Source organism: Pholcus phalangioides, unplaced genomic scaffold (genome assembly GCF_987345545.1).
Source record: "Pholcus phalangioides strain wild (caught in Gottingen) unplaced genomic scaffold, Ppha-v1.0 ptg000020l_1, whole genome shotgun sequence".
In the NCBI taxonomy this organism is placed as follows: Eukaryota; Metazoa; Arthropoda; class Arachnida; order Araneae; family Pholcidae; genus Pholcus; species Pholcus phalangioides.
In genome coordinates, this window is record NW_028301613.1 from 3,727,129 (window position 1) to 3,750,816 (window position 23,688).

General features: G+C 37.3%; 1 protein-coding gene across 1 annotated transcript; it reads right to left on the reverse strand.

The window, feature by feature from the left end:
* Positions 1 to 7,880: 7,880 nt before the first annotated feature.
* Positions 7,881 to 9,955, reverse strand: LOC149070769 (uncharacterized). The gene has a single exon (XM_089248519.1). It carries the CDS (start codon positions 9,858 to 9,860, stop codon positions 8,301 to 8,303), a length of 1,560 nt encoding a protein of 519 aa, XP_089104645.1. The 5' UTR covers positions 9,861 to 9,955; the 3' UTR covers positions 7,881 to 8,300.
* Positions 9,956 to 23,688: the final 13,733 nt, after the last annotated feature.

Here is a 23,688-nt window from a genome sequence, read left to right on the forward strand (position 1 = left end):
GCCTCGGTAAATTCAATGAGTTTGCATGTAAATTTTTAAGTCGGTTAATTTGATAAGTATGTAAAAAAATAGCATCTCTGTTCTTTTCATCGAACCAGTTTGCGATATGTCCACGACACGTTGCCGATAAAATTAAGGAAAAAGTTAGGATTTCCTGTAATATTTTCTATTATTCTTAACCGAATGAAAAAATAGCACATTATGTCAACAGAATATCCGTCCCACTGGAACAGATATGGCAGATTGATACTTCAGATAAAAAACTTTTGCTATTTTTAATGGTGGAAATATTACTCATACACATGTACCTTTTTCAAATATTAACCAACAGTATTATTAAAAACACACCAATGAGTAGAGCAAATATACGAAATTACAAAAAAATTTATTTTCCTGTATTTGATTTATTCGTAAGTGTCTTCTTAATATTCTTGGGCAATGTTGATCAAATCTTCCATAACAGTGCCCATGAATCATTATGTAACAGTAGGTTATAAAGTTCACCAGCAGATGGCAGTAACTCAATATTTCTCTACTTTTGAAGCACGTCCGCCATCTAGCCATCTGCGCAAACCACGAATGTACAATTTTTCTCCTTTCTTATAACTTGTTTTGTAATCTAAGTTATGCCTGAAATGCGAATGTGAATCCCTACTGAAACACAAACCACACGAAAACACACAACCAAGCCCAAAACTACACGAATTAACAAAATTAAAAAGACAGACAACACAATTGTTTACACAGATCAGGAAATTGCTGAAGCATTCGCAACTACATATGAAGGGCAATTTTCACCCAATAGGAATCAGCCTAACAATACTAAACTGCGGCTTCGTAGAAAAGTCGCACAATTTATTCACTTTGACACAAATAATTCTACACGTCACATGGATCTAACAACTAATGATGAAATCAGCTCAATCATCAACTCGTTGGATGTCAAAAAAGCACCAGGTGCTGATGAAATTAGCAATAAGGCCTTGAAGTGCCTGCCAGAAAATATCATTACTCACATAACAGAAATTTTCAACAGTGCTTTAACATTAAATTATTTTCCAAAACCTTGGAAACATTCTGTTATAAAAACAATTCACAAAGCTGGGACTGACCCACTTATGACACAAAACTTCAGACCAATAAGTTTACTGAGCAACTGGAGTAAAATCTTTGAAAAGATTGTCGCAAATAGACTTACACAACTCATCAATGAAAATCATTTAATTAGACCCGAACAACACGGGTTTCGGCCTGATCACTCTTGTGTAATACAGCTGGTTAGAGTCTCAGAGTTCATAAATGAAGCTTTTAACAATTTTGATTTTGTGGCTGCATCATTCTTAGACATAGCAAAAGCATTTGACCGTTGTGATTATGCTACATTGCTTTCCAAACTCATTGACTTAAGTATGCCTCCGTATATGATCATATTCTTCTATCACTATCTTTTAGGTCGAACTTTTCAAGTAAAAATTCAAAACACACTTTCTTCAATAAAACAAATTCATGCCTCTGTGCCTCAGGGCAGTGTGTTGGGGCCACAACTGTTCCTACTATACATTAATGACATACCTTGTCCCCAAAATGGCATAATATCTTTATTTGCAGACGACTGTGCAGTTTTGTGCAGTAGCAGGGATGCAAATCAGGCCTTCAACAATTTACAAGAAACCATGGATGAAATAGAATATTGGTGTGATGAATCTGCCATCCAACTGAATAGCGACAAATGCAAATTTTTATGGTTCACTAGACGTCGTAAAATACCGGACAGACGACTTCAAATTGGTACACAATCTTTAAGCCCTGTTAGACAAATAAAATACTTGGGCTGTATCCTCAACAAAAATCTATCTTTCTCTTCACACATTGATCATGTAATAAACAAATCTAATAGAATTATGGGTATGCTCAATCGCATCACATTTCCACAGGCAAAACTTTCATTAAAGAACAAAATTATTCTTTTTAAATCCATAATAAGACCTACTCTACTCTATGCTTCGCCAGCTTGGGCGCACGCTTGTAAAACGAATATCAAAAAACTACAGACTATGCAGAACAAAATACTCAGAAGATTTGTTGGAGCCCCTTGGTTTGTTCGTGGAATAAACATCAGACAAGACTTGGACATACCTCACATATTCACATACATTAAGAAATTAAACAATGATCAATTCGAGCGAATGTTTAGTTCCCAATTCGAACATCTGAGGGAAATTGTTGACTATGATGCTGACTGCTTAAGGAAATATAGGAGGCCCAAACAAATTGGGCGCCTTACATGGGAGAATTTGTAAAGATGCTTTCTTCTACAAATCTCATTGTATACATACTATTTTAATACATAAATTCTCTCATTCAATTGTATATACTCACATTACTTGCATACTATGTATCTATCCACTTTTGACATTTATTCGCATCTATTCGATTTGTACCTTCTCATTATTGAATTTTGTATATACATATATATTTCCCAATTGAACTTGCATATTGAACTTTGACCTATATATGATGTACATATGAAAAAGGTATAAAAAAAAAAAGAGCGAGAAGACTCTTTTTGAATTTTGGATTGTTTTGCTACATAAAATTTGTCAATAGTAAACCCCCATTAATTTCTGATGCACTGAGTTGAAACAGAACTTTATTACCTGTATTGCATTTTTGATGTTACAGCTGGGGTTTTTGCGTCACGACTCCCATGTGATGTTTTTTCCCCCATTCCACTTCGAATATATGTTGCAAGCTGCAGATTGTGTGACCTGCTTCTGTGAACTGTGATGACATTTGCCTGCTTCTGTGAACTGTGATGACATTTGCCTGCTTCTGTGAACTGTAATGACATTTGCCTGCTTCTGTGAACTGTGATGACATTTGCCTGCTTCTGTGATGACATTTGCCTGCTTATAGCCAGATCATGACTTTTCACCAATTTGACCAGTTCTTTTTACATACACTACACATTCATGCAAACACGTATCTATCTACAAACATGTACACATTTTCTTCTTCACAGGCCTTCTTGGCCAGTTTTTATGCCGGCAGTTGGCCCTCGCGGGCTGGGAATCGGCTTAAAGTTCAATTCTGGTCTGGTCTGGTCTGGTACTGAAACACAAGTTACAAAACATTTTAGGAAAATAACTTCCATAGAGTAACATGGGTAGAGTAAACATTCAAACGTCATTTCCGACGTTCTTTTTTTTGCAAGGGCATTGGACATTCGTGATTCTGGCATGACGGAGCCGATACATTGATTATTGTTCAAATAGAATTTGATAAAATGACATTGTATGATACATGGTAATTAGCTCAGCACAATAAAGGCATTCTTTAGAGTTTTGATATATTTTTAAATGAAAATGAATTTCTTATTTGGAAGTTTTTATTTTGGGGAATCTTGAGCTCAGTGCTCGGTACTTCGCATCAACTAGCATTGGCAATAGCCTAGAAGAGTATACGTGGTCCACGACCAGTACTATTTACTTAAAGTGCCGTTCGTTTTAATTTAGTTTAACACCGAAAGAATTGGATTCCATGCCATTGCTAGAAAATAAGGACAAATGGGTATGGTATATGGCTAGTTGTTGAGCTGATGTGTATTTTTTTGAAGATGATGGTAGGATGTGGTAATGGGAAAAATGCAGCTCATTACCAAAAAAAAATTCTCTCTTCAAATGAACCACGGGCACGGCTTTATTTTTCATGCAGCTTTGGTAATGGAGGTTTTTATAAATTACCTTCACCAGAGATCATCTTGATGTGTAAAACGCTATTACCCTCTAAAGCAGTGATTCCCAACGTGGACGTTAACGCCCCCTGGGGGGGTGGTAGAAGCTACGGGTATAACAGGATCCTATGGGTTCGATTGCGTTGGGGGGGGGGGGCGACGGGAAGAAAAAATTTCTGAAGAAGGGGGTGATGGGACAAAAGAGGTTGGGAAACTATGCTCTAAAGAGAAGTCCTTTAAAATGTATTTCTCATGGACTTCAAATTATTCTCTCTAGATGGGGCATGCAGAGAAAATATTTTTTTGTTAGCTGTCACCTACTGATCTTAATTTGAAACTTTATAGATCAAAAGAGATGTTAATTGGTCTTTGAAATCCCAAATTGCGGGTGAACGATGTGATGTTGTAATGATTTGGTATTATTGTGTGGGGTGGAAGGGCTGTTCTGTCGGTGATGCCCCGTTTCGTCCTTTCCCGATTCATCCTTAGGTCAAAATAGTCCCGTTTCATCCGAGATCTCTTGTTTCCCCTCCCACTTCCCTGGATAAAACAACCCGTGGTTTCACACTGAGAAGAAAGGCCAGTGATTGACGTACCAGCATCATGTCTGAACCAATTCATATTTGACCATATTACACAGGAATGTCCCGTATTTTTAGTGATATTCCTGTGTTTTTGGTCATTCTCACTTTTTTGTACAATTTTCTGTTTTTTTTTTTTAACGAAGCATATTTGAAGCGGCATTCTCTACCGAAATTATGAATGAAGATAATTTTCATCACTTGTAAATTATATTATGATAATTACGTATAAGTATGAATATTCATCGAAAGAGATATTTGTTGTGTTCTAAGTTTTTTATACCCCGTGGACTACATTGTGATTTCCAGTAAATTCTTCATTACCCTTTAATTAATAATTTATGAGCAATAACTGCTGATTTGGCCGTCTTTCAACCAAGTTTTTGGTGAAATTTGCCAACATTCCGTATTCTACAATATTTAAGCTCCAAAGTCCCTGTATTTACTGAATGAAATATGTTGGGTTTATTTTAAAATATACACCCACACACAAGTCACGTGATGAAATATATCCTATTGAAATATATCTATTAAAATTATTTTTTAATTGCGATTTGTAGCATGTATTTGCCATGTAAATTCAAATTATGATTTAAGATGAGAAATTAGACATTTTTTCGTGCTAAGGGTAAACACATCTCAACGAGAAAAAAGCGGGATATTGCGATCCGTAATACCAGAAATAATTGTAATAACAAAACTGCAATTTATAACGAATTCCCTAATTTGTTAGAAAAATTCCCGAAGGACGGAGAAGTAAAGAGCTGAAATTTAAATGGGCACTTTCATACGGAGCGGATGCTGGAAGCGATCAAATCAAGCGATGCATACAGAGCGACAGCAGACGATCGACTACTATAGTCCGTTTCAGGTTAACTTTGTAGTGGAGAGAAAGGTAGAGCGTGTACTCCTTCGCCGCAAAATAAAGTTCCCTTAAATCGGAGTTTTTATGATGATCCTTTATACAGAATATTTCAATTTTTTTAGTGATTTTGAAAAAAATAATGAAGAAATATCGTTTAGAACCCATGTTTCTTCGTTTGAAATTTTTAAATTAGAAAAAAATAGTGGTTACCATTATCAAAAATCTATAGCAACCACGACATTTTGGCTCGATATTCCTAGAAATCTTCATACCTTACCGAGGCCGCGCATCGATACATTGGTTAAGAGGCTTTTGTTGCCATAGCAACGAGTGATGAGGTTCCCTCGTAGCTTCCTCTTCACTGCAAAGTTAACCTAAAACGGACTATAGTCAAGGGGTTTCCTCAGAAGATCACCTTCCTAATTACATTTCTCATTTGTGAATCACTGATTAAGTAGATATTAAACAACATAACCATTTTTCTTGCGAATTGCTCAAACGAATATTGTGAGGAGAAAAAAAAAAAAAGAGTTTTTCTTTTCCATCCCTGTAAGGATCTTCATATGCAATCCTGTACATATATCAGGACTGTCTGCAGCTGCTCTTACATAATCTCTGATTTTAATTTTCTCATTTTTATGTCCTCCATGCCATAGGCTTGCCTAACTTTGATTCTACTCCTCTCTTCCGATTACTTCTTTATGCAGTCGGATTACTTTTAATACTAGAAAGATTGACTTTTTTTTGGGGTTTTTTTCACGAAACAATTTTTTTCCCCATGAAAAACTATTTTTTGTTCCGGTTTCAATCTTTCATCATTTCATCTCAGAATGTCTACTCTTTTACGGTGATATGGGAAATGCAGTCGGTCGCACGCCGAGTCGTATATCCACGATTCCAGCATGTAATATCCGATTAAGCGGGTATAGTATATAGAATAGTTTGTATGTGCTTGTGTGTATCTTGAAAGAACTGATGAAGGATCAATCGATGAAGCTTGGTCTTAATCGATGGTCTACACATCATTTAAGTGTCCCGCGGCACATTTTCAGATCACTTAAATGATTCGAGACACACTTCCAGAACACTTAAGCTATCCTTGGCACATTTAGATATCCCTTGAGTGGCATGTGACGTGGTTTTAGAGCACTTAAGTGGCCCCCAGTTCGGTTCTACATCACTCATGTTACACGCGGCCCATTCTCATGATCCACGGCATATAATTACGGATCACTAAGAAAATCAGGTAGTTTTCATGGCAATGGGTTGATGAACGAATGTCCGTAATGAATAAATTACGTGAGTGTTATCAAACAGTGTGGTAAAGTCATTCTTGATGATACTGTTGTCACATCTGGCCCATCACCTGCTGGAAATTATTCAGCGGATTAGGTTTTTAGTTCAGTGAAGTCATCAGAAGAAAACTTCAAATGTAACAATATTGCCTGTAACAAACAATCAAATGTTGTTTACAGATACTGCAAGTACAGTCTCCTGCCAGAAAGACTGAGTTAGAAAAATAAGGAGTTAAGGCTTTTCTCATCTTACATATAGGTGCATACAGTGTCAACATTTTAAACCTGCTGACCAAAGATTTGATAAAAATTAACGTTAGAAAGCATGTTACAACTATATAAAAATAATAATTTCGAAATGCCCGAAACCATGGTAACTTGCAAAAGGTTCGAAGTGCATTGGTATATCTCTCTCCCCCCCCCCCTCTCTCTCACTCACACTCCAGATAAATAGTGACATCTCTGGAAAATCTAAAATGATTGGTGAAAAGAATTTTTGAGGATATTGTTTTGCGATTCCGAAACCGATAGCCAAAACCATTAATTTTATACGAAGGAACAACTGCTCCCCTTGCTGAATGTGTATTAGCATCGAAAAAAGCTGGAATTGAAAATAAAAGAGGTATCAACATCAAACCATAAAAAGGTGTTGTCATCAACAGATGCAAACTTTGCTGTATTCATTCTTAGCCCATCAGTGTTAATTTCTAATATGGGAATTGATGTCACAAAAGAAGAGGGAAATAAATAAAGGTCTGGAATTTATCAAACGATAATGTGGCTTTGGTTTCATAGAAATTACATTCAAATTTTTAGGGAAGTTTCAACCGTTTCCAAGACGAAAATTTATTTATTTTTATCACAAACATTTTTTATACGTGTCACTTTGAGCGGTGGAATAGTTTTTAGACTGTTTCGGGTAAAGATATAATTACGGAGAGTGATATGCGATTTGTGTGAACGTCCTAACAACAGCCAAAGCAACGGCTGCCTGTGTTGAAAGGAATTTTTCAAATTTAGTGTAGTTCATTCCAAGTTGCGAAACAAATTAAGAGTGGAAAAAGCGTCAAAACTAGTGTTTCTATTAAAAATATGAACAGCTATTGGGGATAAAATGTATTCAATCCTGCTGTAAAGTATCTAATGAATACGTAATATTTCTATACGCACAATGAAATGTACTGACACATTTCAAAAGTATATATGATTCTATATCTTTAGTTTACAAATACCTTTTGAAAATTCCTTATTTTTGCAAGCTAAAATTTATTTATATTCCTTAAAGAAATTACAGATTTAATTACTCTATACATATTGCATTTAGCAATATGCATACAGTATTTAATTATACGGTATATCTTGTTGAGAAACATCAGTAAACTAAAAAAAAAATCTGACATCAATCAAATAAATGAATCTTTTTTTAATAAAATCAAAAAAATCATCACTCCTGTAGCCAGATATAGTTTACAAACTTCAATGTGATGATTCTCCATAGACATTTTCATGTTTCCAACCATAGTTGTACCGATAGAAAAAAAAAGTGAGTTTCCGAAGAGGTAATTCAGAGAATACAAATGCATATATTGTACCTGTTTGTCTTTTAATTGCAAAGACAGACGGAAATGTCTAATTTATGAATGCGCGATTCAGTGAAAACACGGTTTTACATGTGAAATCGTTGATTACAATACTATGTCACATGAGGTATATAGTATAATTGCCCATATATCTTCCCTCCAGTGCAGATTCTTATGTGAATGCTCAAACTACTGATTTGAGAAAGCGTTTCACCACGACCACCGACATAAATCACGTGGCTTCTCTCAAGTGTGGGTTCTTTTGTGTCTTTTCAAACGACTGATGACAGAAAATGTTTTACCACAGCAATCGCACTCATGTGGCTTCTCCCCAGTGTGGGTTGTTTTGTGAATGTTCAAACTTTTGATGCAAGAAAACTTTCTTCCACACCGATCGCACTCATGTGGCTTTTCTCCACTATGAACTTTCTTGTGTTGGTTCAAGTTGACCATTTCAGAAAATGTTTTACCGCAGAGATCGCACTCGTGTGGCTTCTCTCCAGTGTGGGTTCTATTGTGAATTCTCAAACAATTAAGGTGTGAAAACGTTTTAAAGCAGAGATCACACTTATATGGCTTCTCTCCACTGTGGATTCTTTTGTGAATTCTCAAACTACTGCTTTCAGAAAACGTTTTAACGCAGAGATCACACTTATATGGCTTCTCTCCACTGTGGACTCTCTTGTGTCGGTTCAAGTTGACCATTTCAGAAAATGTTTTACCACAGAGATTGCACTCATGTGGCTTCTCTCCAGTGTGGGTTCTTTTATGAATGCTCAAACTATTGATATGTGAAAACGTTCTAACGCAGAGATCACACTTATATGGCTTCTCCCCAGTGTGGGTTCTCTTGTGAATGTTCAAACTATTGAGGTGAGAAAACGTTTTAACGCAGAGATCGCACTTATATGGCTTCTCTCCCGTGTGAACTCTCTTGTGAACATTCAAATCACAGACCTGAAAAAATTTTTTATCGCAAAGATCACACTTATGTGGCTTCTTTCCAGTGTGGATTCTTTTATGAATGTTCACGCCACTGACGTCAGAGAACGTTTTACCGCAAAGATCGCACTTATGTGGCTTCTCTCCAGTGTGGGTTCTTTTGTGAATATTCAAACTTCTAATGCGAGAAAACCTTTTACCGCAGAGATCGCACTCATGTGGCTTCTCTGCAGTGTGGGTTGTTTTGTGAAAGTTCAAACCACTGATGCAAGAAAACTTTTTACCGCAGACTTCGCACTCGTGTGGCTTCTCTCCAGTGTGGATTCTTTTGTGAGTATTCAAATGACCGTTACGTAGAAAAGTTTTACCACAGTAATCGCATTTATACGGCTTCTCACCAGTGTGGGTTTTTCTGTGAACGTTCAAATTACCCAGGCAAGAAAACTTTTTACCGCAGAGATCGCACTCGTGTGGCTTTTCTCCAGTGTGAACTCTTTTATGAATATTCAAGTGACCCATATGAGAAAACGTTTTACCGCAGAAATCACATATATAACTCTCCAATGGCTTCTCTCCAGTGTGTACTCTTTTGTGAACATTCAATTGACTGATTTTAGCAAACGCTTTGCCGCAAAGATCACACACATGTGGTTTTTGTCCACTGTGAACTTTTTTGTGCGCGTTCAAGGTTCCGATCATAGAAAATGCTTTACCGCAGAGATTGCACGCATATGGCTTCTCTCCAGTGTGAATTTTTCTGTGTCTATTCAAACTATCCATGGTAGAAAACTTTCTACCACACCAAGCGCACTCATGCGGCTTCTCTCCACTATGGACTGTCTTGTGTCGGTTCAAGTTACCCATTAGAGAAAATGTTTTACCGCAGAGATCACACTCATATGGCTTCTCTCCAGTGTGAATTCTTTTGTGTATATTCAAACTACCGATGGCATAAAACTTTCTACCACACCAAGCGCACTCATGCGGCTTCTCTCCAGTATGGATTCTCTTGTGAATATTCAAATCCCCGATACGAGAAAACGTCTTGCCACAGGAATCACACTCATATGGCTTCTCTCCAGTGTGGACTCTTTTGTGAATATTCAAATGATAGCGTTCAGAAAAAGTTTTTAAACAGAAATCGCACTCGTGGGGCTTCTCTCCAGTGTGGGTTCTTTTGTGCCTGTAGAAACTAGACGTATGAGAAAACTTTCTACCACAGTAATCGCACTCATACGGCTTCTCTCCCGTGTGGACTCTTTTGTGAATAGTCAATTGACTAATGCGAGAAAACGTTTTACTGCAAAGATCGCACTCATGTGGCGTCCTTTTATTGTGCACCCTTTTGTGTTGGTGTAACTTAGGCATTTCACAGAATGTTTGGCTAACAAGAATCGCCCCTGTATAAAATTTCTTTCAACGTGCAGTTTTTTCTGCGTGAGTGTATGCGCGTTTTTTCTCTTCCACTTCTTCTCATCAATATTCATCAATATCGATGCAATCACGGGAGATAAATTAGGAATACTTCACGCAGAAGATGGATATGATCAGAACACAATTCGAGTTATCTTCATCATTTCCGTATTGTGACCTCATAGATTGGTCTCCGTTTCTTCTGATCTACCAAAGAATCCTGAAGTATAAGAATTGCAAGTGATGTATCTAGAAGAGCGTAGTTATTACGCAATATATTGTACAATTCCTATCCTATTGGACATTAGTAAAAGAACTTTCTAGAGTCTCTGTGCAGTTTCCCAAAATCTATAATTCTTTTTTACTGGTGCCATCTTCAAGTACCTGCAAAAAAAAATTTACCATTATATATATATATATATACACTAGCTATAATACCCGGCGCTGCCCGGGTTTTCTTCAATGAGGCTGTTAGAAACACGTGATATCTCCCTCTTTCTTTGAGGGACATGCAAACCGTGTCTAAGTTAACCAATATGGCGACGTCCTGCGCGACTCATGAAAGAAATAAATCTAAATTTAAAGAAACGTAGAAATGGATAGTCCCCCCCCCTTTTTTTTATGGGTGTTAGGTATTTCGATTCCCTCCCCCTGAACTTCTAGTTATCTATTTCTGCCTGTTTCAGCTTCCAAAAATGCTTAATTAAAGCTGTGGAATTTTTCCGATGCACTTTACTTTAACTAATTTTAAAAACATCCTAAACTATATGAATTTATGCAAATAAATATCAAAAGACAATACGGAGACATTAATTTTCATGATTGAGAAGATATAAATAAAAAGTTGAAATCAATGTTATTACATAGATATCAAACTCAAAAGTAGATCCGGCTAATTATTCATATTTTTAATTTTCTGGGCTTCCTATCTCCAAGTGAATTCAATATTTCAAAAATCGAGAATTCAATATTTAATTTTTAAAATTATTGATGTGGCAGGAAACCCTCCCCCCCCCCCACTAAATTTCCGTATTTATGCAGTTAAATCGGCAATTTTAATACTGATTTCTCAAAGGATCACCCTTTTCCTGACCCTCAAAGCGATGCTGGTGATGATCATGACGTCTATTCAAAAAGCCTCATTACTGAGAGTATATTGAAAATGTGGCAAACCATTATAAAGGCATAAACTATTATACATAACTGACAGCATTAAAGAAGTGACAAACCATTGTAAAGACATAAACACGTCTGAAACTCATCGCTAGGGAACCACGGTAACCAAATTAAACGTTCGGAAAGTGATTGTTGAGGCCCAAAAACCATTGTTGCCGGACAGTTTTTTTGCCCATTTGGGGCATTTGCCCTGGTCTGACGAAATTTTAAAGTAGCCTATCGCTCAAGTCGGGTCACATTTGGTATGTATGCAAAATTTGGCGACGATCGATCTAAAATTGTAGATTTGTATAGAGAACATACACACACACACACACACACACACACACACACACACACACAGACGCACACACAGAAAATCAATTTTATATATATAGAAGATAGATAGATAATAGATAGATAGATATAAATAACTATACTAATTTATATTCGCTTAAATTACTCTGAATATACTGCACTAGCTGTTACCCGCGGCTTCGCTCGCGTTTATTTGCTAGTCTGAAAACTACTCGGTCATGATTTCGCTCATATTTTGAACCCCCCCCCCCCTCTTTCCCCGCCATATACACACTAGGAGTATGAATAGTCAGAAATTTCATCTCGGTGGGTATATATACGTTTTGAAGTATAATACTGACTTAATTTCATATTTATGGCTTAAGCGATTTCGGCTCAGCGATGATTGCTCCATACAACACATTTGCACCCCCTACACAACAGAGGATTGAATTCTGAAAAATCCCTTCTCAGTGAATCTCTATATTACAATATAAAAATACTGACCAAGTTACATATTTATAGCTTCAGTGGTTTCTGCTCGGCGATGATGAATCAGTCAGTCGGGACATGTTATTTCATCTATACAGGGTGTCCTGTAAGTTCCAGCACGGCTTTTTTCTCGTCAACCATCCATTGTAGAGGTATGATTCCAACTTAGAAAATGCTTAACAGGCGTTCAAAAACTACCCTGTACCAGTTTTGAGAGTGAAAATACAGGGTGTCACAGAATAAAAAGAATCTAAATTTTTATATTGCCCCTCTGTGCTCTAACTTCCAATTAGAAAGTTGTTTCCCTGTTTCTTCTGGTGCCGACAGAAAAAAAAAATTCCATGTTTCAAAGCGCAGTATTCACAGAGATATTCGAAAAACGGAGGGAATTTTGGAAAGAACAGCGTTAAATGCGGGGAAATCGTTTTACCCGGGTTTAACGCTGTCCTTTTCAAAATTTCCTCCATTTTTCGAAATCTAATATCTCTGTGAATATTGCTTTTTATAAACATGGAATTTTTTTTGTTGGCATCAGAAGAAGCAGGGCAATAACTTTTTAATTGGGAGTTGGAGCACACACAGGGGACGTATAAAAATTTAGATTTTTTTATTTTGTGATACACTGTATATTCACTCTCAAAACTGGACAGGGTAGTTTCCAAACGCCTGTTGTGTGTGTGTGTGTGAGAGAGCATTTATTAAGTTGGAACCATAAGGTGTACAGTATTAAAATGGTATTTTTAATACCATACACCATGTATAGATTTCGGAAACATTTACCGCATTTTAGAATGTACTTTTGGCAGGTTAAGTTTTCTAAAAAATATCCATGAATTTGAGGTCGTCTCAGGAATGAGCATAAAGAATATCGTTGACCACACCGATATTCGATTACTGATGATCGCAAGTTATTGGAGCTTTCGGTCTGCCCGTGGGCTTGATCGAGTCCCACTGAAAATTATTGGAGCTGGTTTGGGATGTCCATTCTACGGATATATGATTTGGCATAGTTGGTAGAGCGCCGCGCTGTGAATCGGAAGAACCTTGCGCTCCCAATCCAGGAATCAACGTACTTGATGCAATTTTTCATTCCTAAAAAGGTGTCTTCGCGTTATGCAAAAGCTTTTCTTCCGCTTTTCCGGGGCTTAGTTTGTTCTGGACTGCAAAATACGGTAAGGATTTGGAGACCCTACCTACAGAGAAGCATAGAGTTACTTGTTTGGGGGTTGCAGAGATGAGCTACGTGTGCTCTTGTTGGCACATAAGGCTTGAGCCAGGATTGGTAAACAATTGTATTTTTGAAAAAAAAAACCCCAAAAGGTCGGGGGTTTTTTTGGTTTAAACTAGTTTTTCCGGTTCTGATGGCATTTACATTAAAAAATAAATAAAATTTCTGGAAATTTATTCAAACTTCTGATAACGAATAAAAATTAAATGTTTAATAATGTAATAAATTAACGCGATTTATATTTGATTGATCTAAAAATATATCTTGCATTTTAATAAAAACCAACTTTTGCAATTTAATTATTTTATGGCTTAACTTAAGGAATTACTTTGTGTTCGAGAGAATTCTTATTATTTTTCGTAGTTACTTTCAATACGAAAATTAGGACACTATTTTGCGATAATTATGATAAAAACCAGGCAAATACAATGTGTTTCATGAAGCTTAATTGATGCAGGTTAATTAGCAATGATTTACGATATGTAGGGTGATTGTAACTAAAATCCCAATTTCAAAACACTGTAAAATAAAAACCACTGGCCAAATTGACTTGAAAATTTGCCTGAATATTCCTGAAGCAATGGAATATTGTGTGGCGAAGGGAGAGAAAAATACTTTAAAATGTAAAATAGAAGGCGCTGTACTCATCCAACGCATATGAAATTCGCTCACAGAATGTAAACGATAACCAGTCAGGACAAAATGATAACTTTGCGTCGATTGATTAGCATCGTACAATTTCATAATTTACGGAAACCACAAAAATGAAGTCATTTAAACAAAAAACTGCGACTTAACAAGAAATGTTGAATATTTTGTTCCACTGACTCTGACTGGGAGGTGGAATTGCAAAAATTCTCGTTCAGCAACAGATCGGAGTATGTTGTGGTAATATGATGTGGATGTGCTTTCAATTCACCAAAGTTTGCAATCCGACCGCTGCACGTAACATTTTGCGGTGCCCGCAAAGCCAAAAGTTGCAAGGGTTATAGTAGCGTTATGGTGTCGCGTCATCCTGCAATTGTCAATATGGTTCTTCATTAGCAAATCGAAAATAACATTTGTGTGCCAGCCAAATTTGCTAGGAGCGAAGCATGTTCTCCCTCAAGGAAAGCTGTTCTAAGTAATGTTTTTTTTTTTTACTTTTCCGGGACTTTGTAACCCATTTCCATATTGGAAGACGCATTATTAGAAATCGAAAAAATTGGTGCCATGCTTACACTTCATTTAAGCAATGATGCATGTAAAATTTAAAGTGCCAAAACTGATTTCCTAGTCGCCACGGAACCTGGAATTTGTCCATCCAGTGCCGAAATGATGTGGCTGCACCATCGAGCTTATATTACTGGAGAGATTATGACGTCAGCGGTCTCCATGTTGGCAGTGCTGAGAATGGTGTCCCCCCATCTTTCGTCGGAAAATCACGTGACTCGGTGAAAACAAAAGCAATCCCCCGTTATTGTCTTATGGTAGCCATAGGAATTTAAAACAATAAATGAAAGAAATAATTTTATCATTAATGAAAGAGATAATAATAAAATTAATGAAAGAGATAATAATAAAATTAATGAAAGAGATAATAATAAAATTAATGAAAGGTAATTCCAGAATAAAGGAAAGTGTTGATTCTAAAATTCATGAAAGCGGTAATTCCAGAATTAAAGTAAGAGATAATTCCAAAATTAATGAAAGTTCTAGAATTAATGAAAGAAATAATTTCAGCTTTGATGAAAGTGATAATTCCAAAATTAGTGAAAGAGATAATTCCAGAATTTAATGAGATATAATTTCAGAATCAATGAAAAAAATAATTTCAGTATCAATGAAAAAATCAATTTCAGTATCAATGAAAGAAACAAATCCAAAATTGACGAAAGCAATTATTCCAGAAGTAATGAAAGAAATAATAATTATTACAGAATAATTGAAAGAAAATTCCAGTATTAATGAAGGAAAATTCCAGAATTGATGAAAGAAAATTTTCATCATTAATGAAAGAAATTATTCCGGTACTTTAATGAAATAAATAATTTAATGTTTTTTTCATCTTTACGTGAGTTCTCTATCCTCTTCTCTTAATCTTTAAAACGCAATATTTTCTGAACATTGTTCAGCGGTTTCTGAACATTGTTCAGCGGTTTCTGAACATTGTTCAGCGGTTGTCAAAAAAGCGAATAGAATGCTTGGTCTCATTTTCAAAAAGGTCTCTTCGCGTTCTCCTAAAGTCATTCTTCCGCTTTTTCGAGGCTTAGTTCGTCCTGGACTGGAGTATGCGGTAAGGTTTTGGAGACCATACCTACAGAGGGACATAGACTTGATTGAAGGGGTGCAGAGAAGAGCTACGCGTGTCCTTATTGGCACACAGGGCTTGAGTTATGAAGAGAGACTTCATTTTTTGAATATGTTTACATTGGATGAACGCAGGTGTCGAGGAGATATGATCGAAGTGTTCAAAATTTTCAATGGGATGGATAGGATGGACCATGAACTTTTAGTACACCGCCAATCAACTGCTTTTACAAGGGGACACCAGTATCGATTGGTGAGGGACAATGCAAGGTTATGGTGTCGCAGGGAATTTTTCTCTAATAGGGTTGTCAATAAATGGAATAGCTTACCCCCGGAGGTAGTAAATTGTAACACAATTGACACGTTTAAAAAGAAATACGATAAACATGTTGGGGTAAATCGAGAAGCTATCCATTCTTAGAATAAGACAACCATAAGTATTCTTTATGGGCATTGTATAATATTTTATTATGTGTATATATTGTTTATAATTTGTGTTAATTGCATTTTTAATGGGGTTGCTGTATTTTTGAAACATATGACATCCATATTTTTATGGGCATCTTTTTATCAGCCACCTCGTTGGGCATTTTGCCTGTTGTGGCGTTGTATTTGTATTTGTATAAACATTTCTATGAGCGAAACGAACTTGGTTTTCACCGAGTCACGTGATTTCCTTGCATTTGATGTCTATGCCACCGCGGCGGTCGGATGCTCCCTCCAGTAATATAAGCTCGATGGGTTGCACAAAATAGATTATACCGACCGCCGGCCAAGTACAGCGCCATCTACTTTGTACATTTCGAAGTTTTTCCGTTCTTTCGGTAAATCTGGCGAAAAGAAGAAAAATTGGAATTTTTCCGTTGCTTTGAGGATGCAAATTTTATCCATGCCTTATCCTTTTATCCATGGAAAATGCATATTAGTGGGATAAGAGGCGTACACGCGGGGTGCGGGGGGGGGGGGGGCTCTCGTGATGAACCCCCCCCCCCCTTACGACGATAAAAAAACTTATTTTTTTAATGCGAAAAATGTTTTTTTTTTTTTAAATTAAAATTTCGAAAGAGAGAAAATACCTTTATATAATACGATAATCAATTTCCGTTAATTTCAATGCTATTTGAAGGTTAAGAACTACCCTGTATAAGCCATATATGGTAAACCCATGACCCGCGGATCAAATGTGGCCCTGGGAGTTATCTGATGTGGCCTACCCGCCTCAAACCTAATTTTGTGGAAATGAACTAAGCGGCACACTTACGGATCACTTAAATGACCCCTGGCGCAATTCCAGAGCATTTAAGCGGCCCGTGGAACATTCACAGATCAATTAAGTGACCCGGAGGAGGATTGGAGGAATTTGGAGGGCGGGAGGGGGGGGTGTGGAAGAGGCGTATCTCGGCCTCGTCACAAAATTTACTTTAATTCATTAGTATTAACAATAATTAATCGTCTCAAAAACTCCATTGGATTCAGTTTAATCTTCAAATATTTTAATTAATTATTAAATAATGACATTATAAAAGCGAAATCTTAATTAATTAATTAAAATAATTAATGATTATACTGAATCCAATTGAGTTTTGGAGACGGTTAATTATTGATAATACTAATCGTTAATTAGTTATAATGAAAGAAAGCGTAATTATCATAACAATGACTTCATGAATGATGAGTAGAAATGCTACCAAGGAATTGTTCCTAAATTCCATCCGGAAGGTCACGTGACGGGAAAGAGGAAAAATGAAAGAGAAATCGTTTTCCGCTAGAGGCTGAAATACACTACACTGACTTGATACGCGGCGTAAATCACGTCATAGACGTTGTGAATTCTGATTCGTGTAAATTTTGTGACGTGTCCACGCCAGAACTCACAATGTTGGAGTCACTCTCACTCACGTCACTCTCTTTTAGTTGTTCTTTCCTTTACCCAATTAACCATGCCTTTGATTTTCCTCCCATTTCTACAATTTTTAGTGCCTAAAGTTTTGTGCTAGTCTCTAATAATTACAATAGAAAAGAGCCAAAAAACACGCACTTCAGGAAAGCATATGCTGCTTAGGCGTCAGATTACCATCGAGCTTACATCATTGGAGAGAGAGAGAATGACATCAGCGGTCACCAGCTTGGCGATGATGAGAAAGAACTCTGGCGCAAACATAATTCGTCCGGAGATCACGTGACGTGTTTACTTCATCCTTTCTTAGGGGCCGTTATGTAATTACGCCACTAAGTATTACGTAAGCAGATTTTTAGCCATTTTGACCCCCTCCTCCTTGTCAGCAAAAATCAGCAAAACTCTGACCCCCCCCAGATATTGGAGACACTTTCAACACCCTCCTCCCGCCCCTAGTTAGCAAAATTTTGTCAGCTTTGTCCCCGACCTCTTAACGCATATTGGGAGCAGAGGCGTACGCGAGAAGGGGAGCATGAGCCCCCTGTGCCCCCCCCCAGATGATCAAAAATTCATTTTTGATGCAAAAAATACATTAAAAAAAATTAATATCGGAAGAAAACACTTTTATATGTTATTATAACTGACTTCTGTTGATTTCAATGACATTTGAAGGTTAATGAGATGGAGAATTAATGAGATAATTCCCGAATTGATGAAGGAAATAATTTCACAATTAACGAGATGGTTCTAGAATTGATGAAATAAATAATTTTAGAAATAATGAAATAAATAATGAAAGAAATAATTTTAGAAATAATGAAAGAAATAATTTTAGAAATAATGATAGAAATAATTCCCGAATTAATGGAAGAAATAATGAAAGAAGTAATTTTAGAAATAATGAATGAAATAATTTTAGAAATAATGAAAGAAATAATTTTAGAAATAATGAAAGAAATAATTTTAGAAATAATGAAAGAAATAATTTTAGAAATAATGCTAGAAATAATGCTAGAAATAATGAAAGAAATAATGCTAGAAATAATGAAAGAAATAATGAAAGAAATAATGTTAGAAATAATGAAAGAAATAATTTTAGAAATAATTTTAGAAATAATGAATGAAATAATTTTAGAAATAATTTTAGAAATAATGAAAGAAATAATTTCAGAAATAACGAAAGAAATAATGAAAGAAATAATTCCCGAATTAATGAAAGAAATGAATCCAGAATTAATGGAAGAGATAACTTAATCTTTTTTTTTTATCTTTAGCAGACAATTAATTGCAGAGATTCTACCTCCGCATAGAGCATGCGCACCTACAACACGGTACTGACAAAACATGAAAATTCAAGTATTTCCATCTTTACTTCAGAAAAAGGAAGACAGATGACAGCATGGACAAGAAATAAGCGCAACTCGACAACATAAATACGTTAGGGGACGTCCCACACACACATTCCAGGATGTACAGATTCGTTAGAAATTCCGCAGAGGACAGTACGAAGTGCATGTTCAGTTTAGTAGTAAGGGGTCATTCAAGTATTGCTTAAGCAGATTTTCAGCCATTTTTGACCCCCCCCCCCCCCCGTCAGCAGTTTAGAACATTTCCTATCTTCAAAAAGGGGGGGTTGATGACGTAAGCAACCTTCAACCCCCTCCCCCTCCTCCACCCCTTGTCATCAAAAGTCAGCAAATCCGAAACTTAATAAATAGTCTTCACAGATTGAGCATTTCAAAATTGGGAAATTGCCAGGCACGAACTGTGCATTAAAGAGGGGGGGGGGGGAGTTTATTTGGTGGCAATGTCTTCTTAGGCAAAGCTCAAATTGAGACGCGTACAGCGGTCGCGACGCGACGCAGGGCAGCACTCTGTTTTGCAGCTAACGGTTAAGGCATATTTAATAAGAGAAGAGGAAGCACTTCATATGAGATCTGGTTGAAATCAGGGCCGTCTTAAGAGCTTTACGGACCCCCGGGCCAAGTGGCCCGGCAAATTCTTGAAGATTTCAACCAGATTTCTGTTTTGTGAGGCCCCTTTTCTCTTGAGGCCCCCGGGTCGTGCCTTAAGACGGCACTGGTTGAAATTTGTCTGGTACGGCCTGAGAAAAAACCCACTTGGTTCGTGATGGGGAGGGGGGGGGGGAATCACCATGGTGCTCTTAAGACGGGCCCGGGTTGATGGGATGCGTATTTTCCAAAAAGTACACATTTTTGCAATTTTTAAATACGAAAAAAATTCCCGCGTTCAACTGCGTTCGAGTTTTTCCTCGAGTTGCACTTAAAGTATTTTTAAGGTATTTTAATACCGTCGAATCCCGTTATAACAAACTCCAAAAAACCGGAGAAATCGCTTCGTTATAACGAAATTTCGTTTGTAAAGGAATTCCAAGTTTTTTGGCATTGCTCCCATGTAAACATGTCTGGGGGAATTAGAAAAGCGTTCGTTAAAATATCCACAAAATTCGAGAAAAAAGAAAAATTGGGGTCCTAAAAAGAGTAATTTTTAAATGTTCCTTTTAAAGGCAGGAGATTTTTCTTGTAAGAAAACAAACCAAGATCGTGCATCGCCTCCACTTACAACATCCTATGCACGTTCGGTCTCGGGCGGCTCCTCCCTCCTAAGCTCGATAGGTGCGCGGAATGCAAGGATTTTTTCGCCGAGTCCTGCCCTCGGGGCTATTGCAGCGGCTTACAAAAGGCCTGCCACCTAATGGGATAGGTGCGCCGAGAAACAAAATGGCTCTTACCTGTAACGTTCCCGCTTAGGATTTTGTTCTTTACTTGCCACCAATCAGTTCAAACGGAGGATCTCGATAACACAAACAAAGGTGCATGCAGTTTTGCTTTAGAATTAGTTTAAAATCACAAAATCCCGATACAACGACGGACAAGAAAGAGAAACGAAAGCAGCCTCTCTTCAGCCGTTTCCTTTACCAACGTGATTTGTGACGTCATCGGCTTTTCCTCCAAGGTTTTCTAGAACATAATTAGTGCTTTTGTCTGTGTGCGTTTCTCTTCCCTTCCTTCCCCTTACGTTTTTGATTTCCCGTTATCGCGACGCGAGTGCCATCTGTGGACGAGATAAACTACTTCAGCTGTGATGACGCGGTCAGCGTATGGATTATTACGCCCCCCCCCCGCCTCCTCCTAACGCATATTGCTAGCATCAGAGACGTACGCGGGGGCATAAGGGAGATCGTGCCCCCCCCCTCAGATCAAATTAATGGGAAAAAATTTTTTAATTAAAATTTTGGAAGAAAATACCTTTATATGTTATAATTAATTTCTGTAAATTTCAATGCCATTTGAAGAACTCAAAATTTATTTTGAAGAAATTCATTGCGCCCCACCCTTTAACCCATGTATGATGAACCCGCGGACCAAATGTGTCCCAGGGGATTATCTGACGCGGCCTACCCCTCCTCCGTCAAACCTAATTTTCTAAAGAAACGAGCAGCATATTTACAGATCGCTGAAGGCACAATGCCAGAGTGGTTTAAGGAGCCCATGGCACATTTTCCGCATCGCTCGAGAAGGGCCGTGGCGCATTCACAGATCGCTTGAGTGAACCGTGGCACAGTTCCAGAACACTTAAACGATACGTGGCACATTTGGAGATCCTTTGAGTGTCATGTGGCATAGTTTTAGAGCACTTGAGCGGCACCCGGTGCGGTTTTACATCGCTCAAGTTACCCTCGACCCATTCCCAGATTACTTAAGTGATCCGTGGTATAATGACGACTGATTTGAGCGATGCGCGGCACATTTCCAGAGCACTTAAACTGCCCGTATACATTTCCAGATCACTTGGATCAGCGTAACATTTGGAGATCACTAAAGTGACTCTACAGGAGACTTATTGATAGGGAGGATTTTAGTTCAGGTGCCCACAAACACTATCGAGAGGTTTTCCTCGTTGTTGGCGCAGCGAGTAGGTTGCCATTAAGAGTATTTCATATTTTTGTAAAGGGGGTGGTTGATGAACGTAAGCATTATCCAATCCATGCTGACGTAACACTTGAATATAATCCCTTTTCACGATATAAATTCACTACGAAGGGACCCGCATAAGATCCCAGCCTAGAGACGATTAGGGGCTAAAAAGCGGAAGGTGCAGAGATGCGCACAAGTGCCGCATAAATTGCCCGATCGGGGCGAAATCGGGCATTTTATGTTTACCGGTAAGTTAGGGCACTTTCACACGGAGCGGATGCTGGAAGCGATCAAATCAAGCGATGCATACAGAGCGACAGCAGACGATCGACTACTATAGTCCGTTTCAGGTTAACTTTGCAGTGGAGAGAAAGGTAGAGCGTGTACTCCTTCGCCGCAAAATAAAGTTCCCTTAAATCGGAGTTTTTATAATGATCCTTTATACAGAATATTTCAATTTTTTTAGTGATTTTGAAAAAAATAATGAAGAAATATCGTTTAGAACCCATGTTTCTTCGTTTGAAATTTTTAAATTAGAAAAAAATAGTGGTTGCCATTATCAAAAATCTATAGCAACCACGACATTTTGGCTCGATATCCTAGAAATCTTCATACCTTACCGAGGCCGCGCATCGGTACATTGGTTAAGAGGCTTTTGTTGCCATAGTATATAGTAGGCGGGTATAGTATATAGAATAGTTTGTATGTGCTTGCGTGTATCTTGAAAGAACTGATGAAGGATCAATCGATGAAGCTTCTCGAATAAATGAGACATAAAAAATGAAATGAAATTATATTTAATTATAATGATCGCAATTCCCGAGATTTAATACCTAAGGTCAAGTCTGGCACTTACTCTCCGATTGTTGCGGGGCACGTGGCTGTCATTTCTCTAATTTGTGTGTTAAAATGTTTAGCTTGCGTTTCTTTTTCCGTTGAATTATGCAATCTCCAAACATTTTTACTTACTATAGTTTCAATCACTCACAAAGAAGTTAGTTGTATATAATTGGAAAGTAATATTACTTCAATACGTTTATTTTATATGCAATGTATTTGAGACGCTGTACGTATAAGTAGTACAATTCGAAACAGATTTTTTTAAAATCATTTTTCTGGTTTTCTATAGGTGTCAATAACTATGAAAATTAATTATCAACTGGAGAAAGAAAATCATCTCGTGCATTTAAAGGGTTAAACCATATGGCAGTGAAAGTTTTCAATTCTCTCTGCATATTACTGTTAGGGCCGTGACTATTTCTGCAATCTGTTTCTTAACCCCGTACTATTTACTTTAAGTGCCGTTCGTTTTAATTTAGTTTAACACCGAAAGAATTGGGTTCCATGCCATTGCTAGGTATATGGCTAGTTGTTTTATATATATTTTTTTGAAGATGATGGTAGGATGTGGTGATGGGCATTGTAGCTAGGACTGGACCAAATAATTCCTGCATTCCCCCTTTTTTTCGAAATAGATCTTCTCTGTATGCAACGTTCACGAGAGTATAGTGATGCCATCTTAATGTTGAAGTAAAATACTACACCAATGACACAGCGAACGAATTCTCTCTTCAAATGAACCACGGTCATGGCTTTATTTTTCATGCAGCTTTGGTAATAGAGGTTTTTATAAATTACCTTCACCAGAGAACATCTTAATGTGTAAAACCCTCTGAAGCAGTGATTCCCAACGTGGGCGATGGACTATTCCAGAGGGGCGGTAGAAGCAACGGGTACAACATATAAGATCCTATGGGTTAGATTGCGTTGGGCGAGGGGGTAATGGGAGAAAAAATTTCTAAACAAGGGGTAATGGGACAAAAAAGGTTGGGAAACCATGCTCTAAAGAGAAGTGCTGTAAAATTTATTTCTCATGGACTTCAAATTATTCTCTCTAGATGGCGCATGCAAAAAAAAGTAACTTTTTCTTAACTGCCATCTATTGATTTCACTTTCAAAAGCTTATAGATCACAAGAAATGCT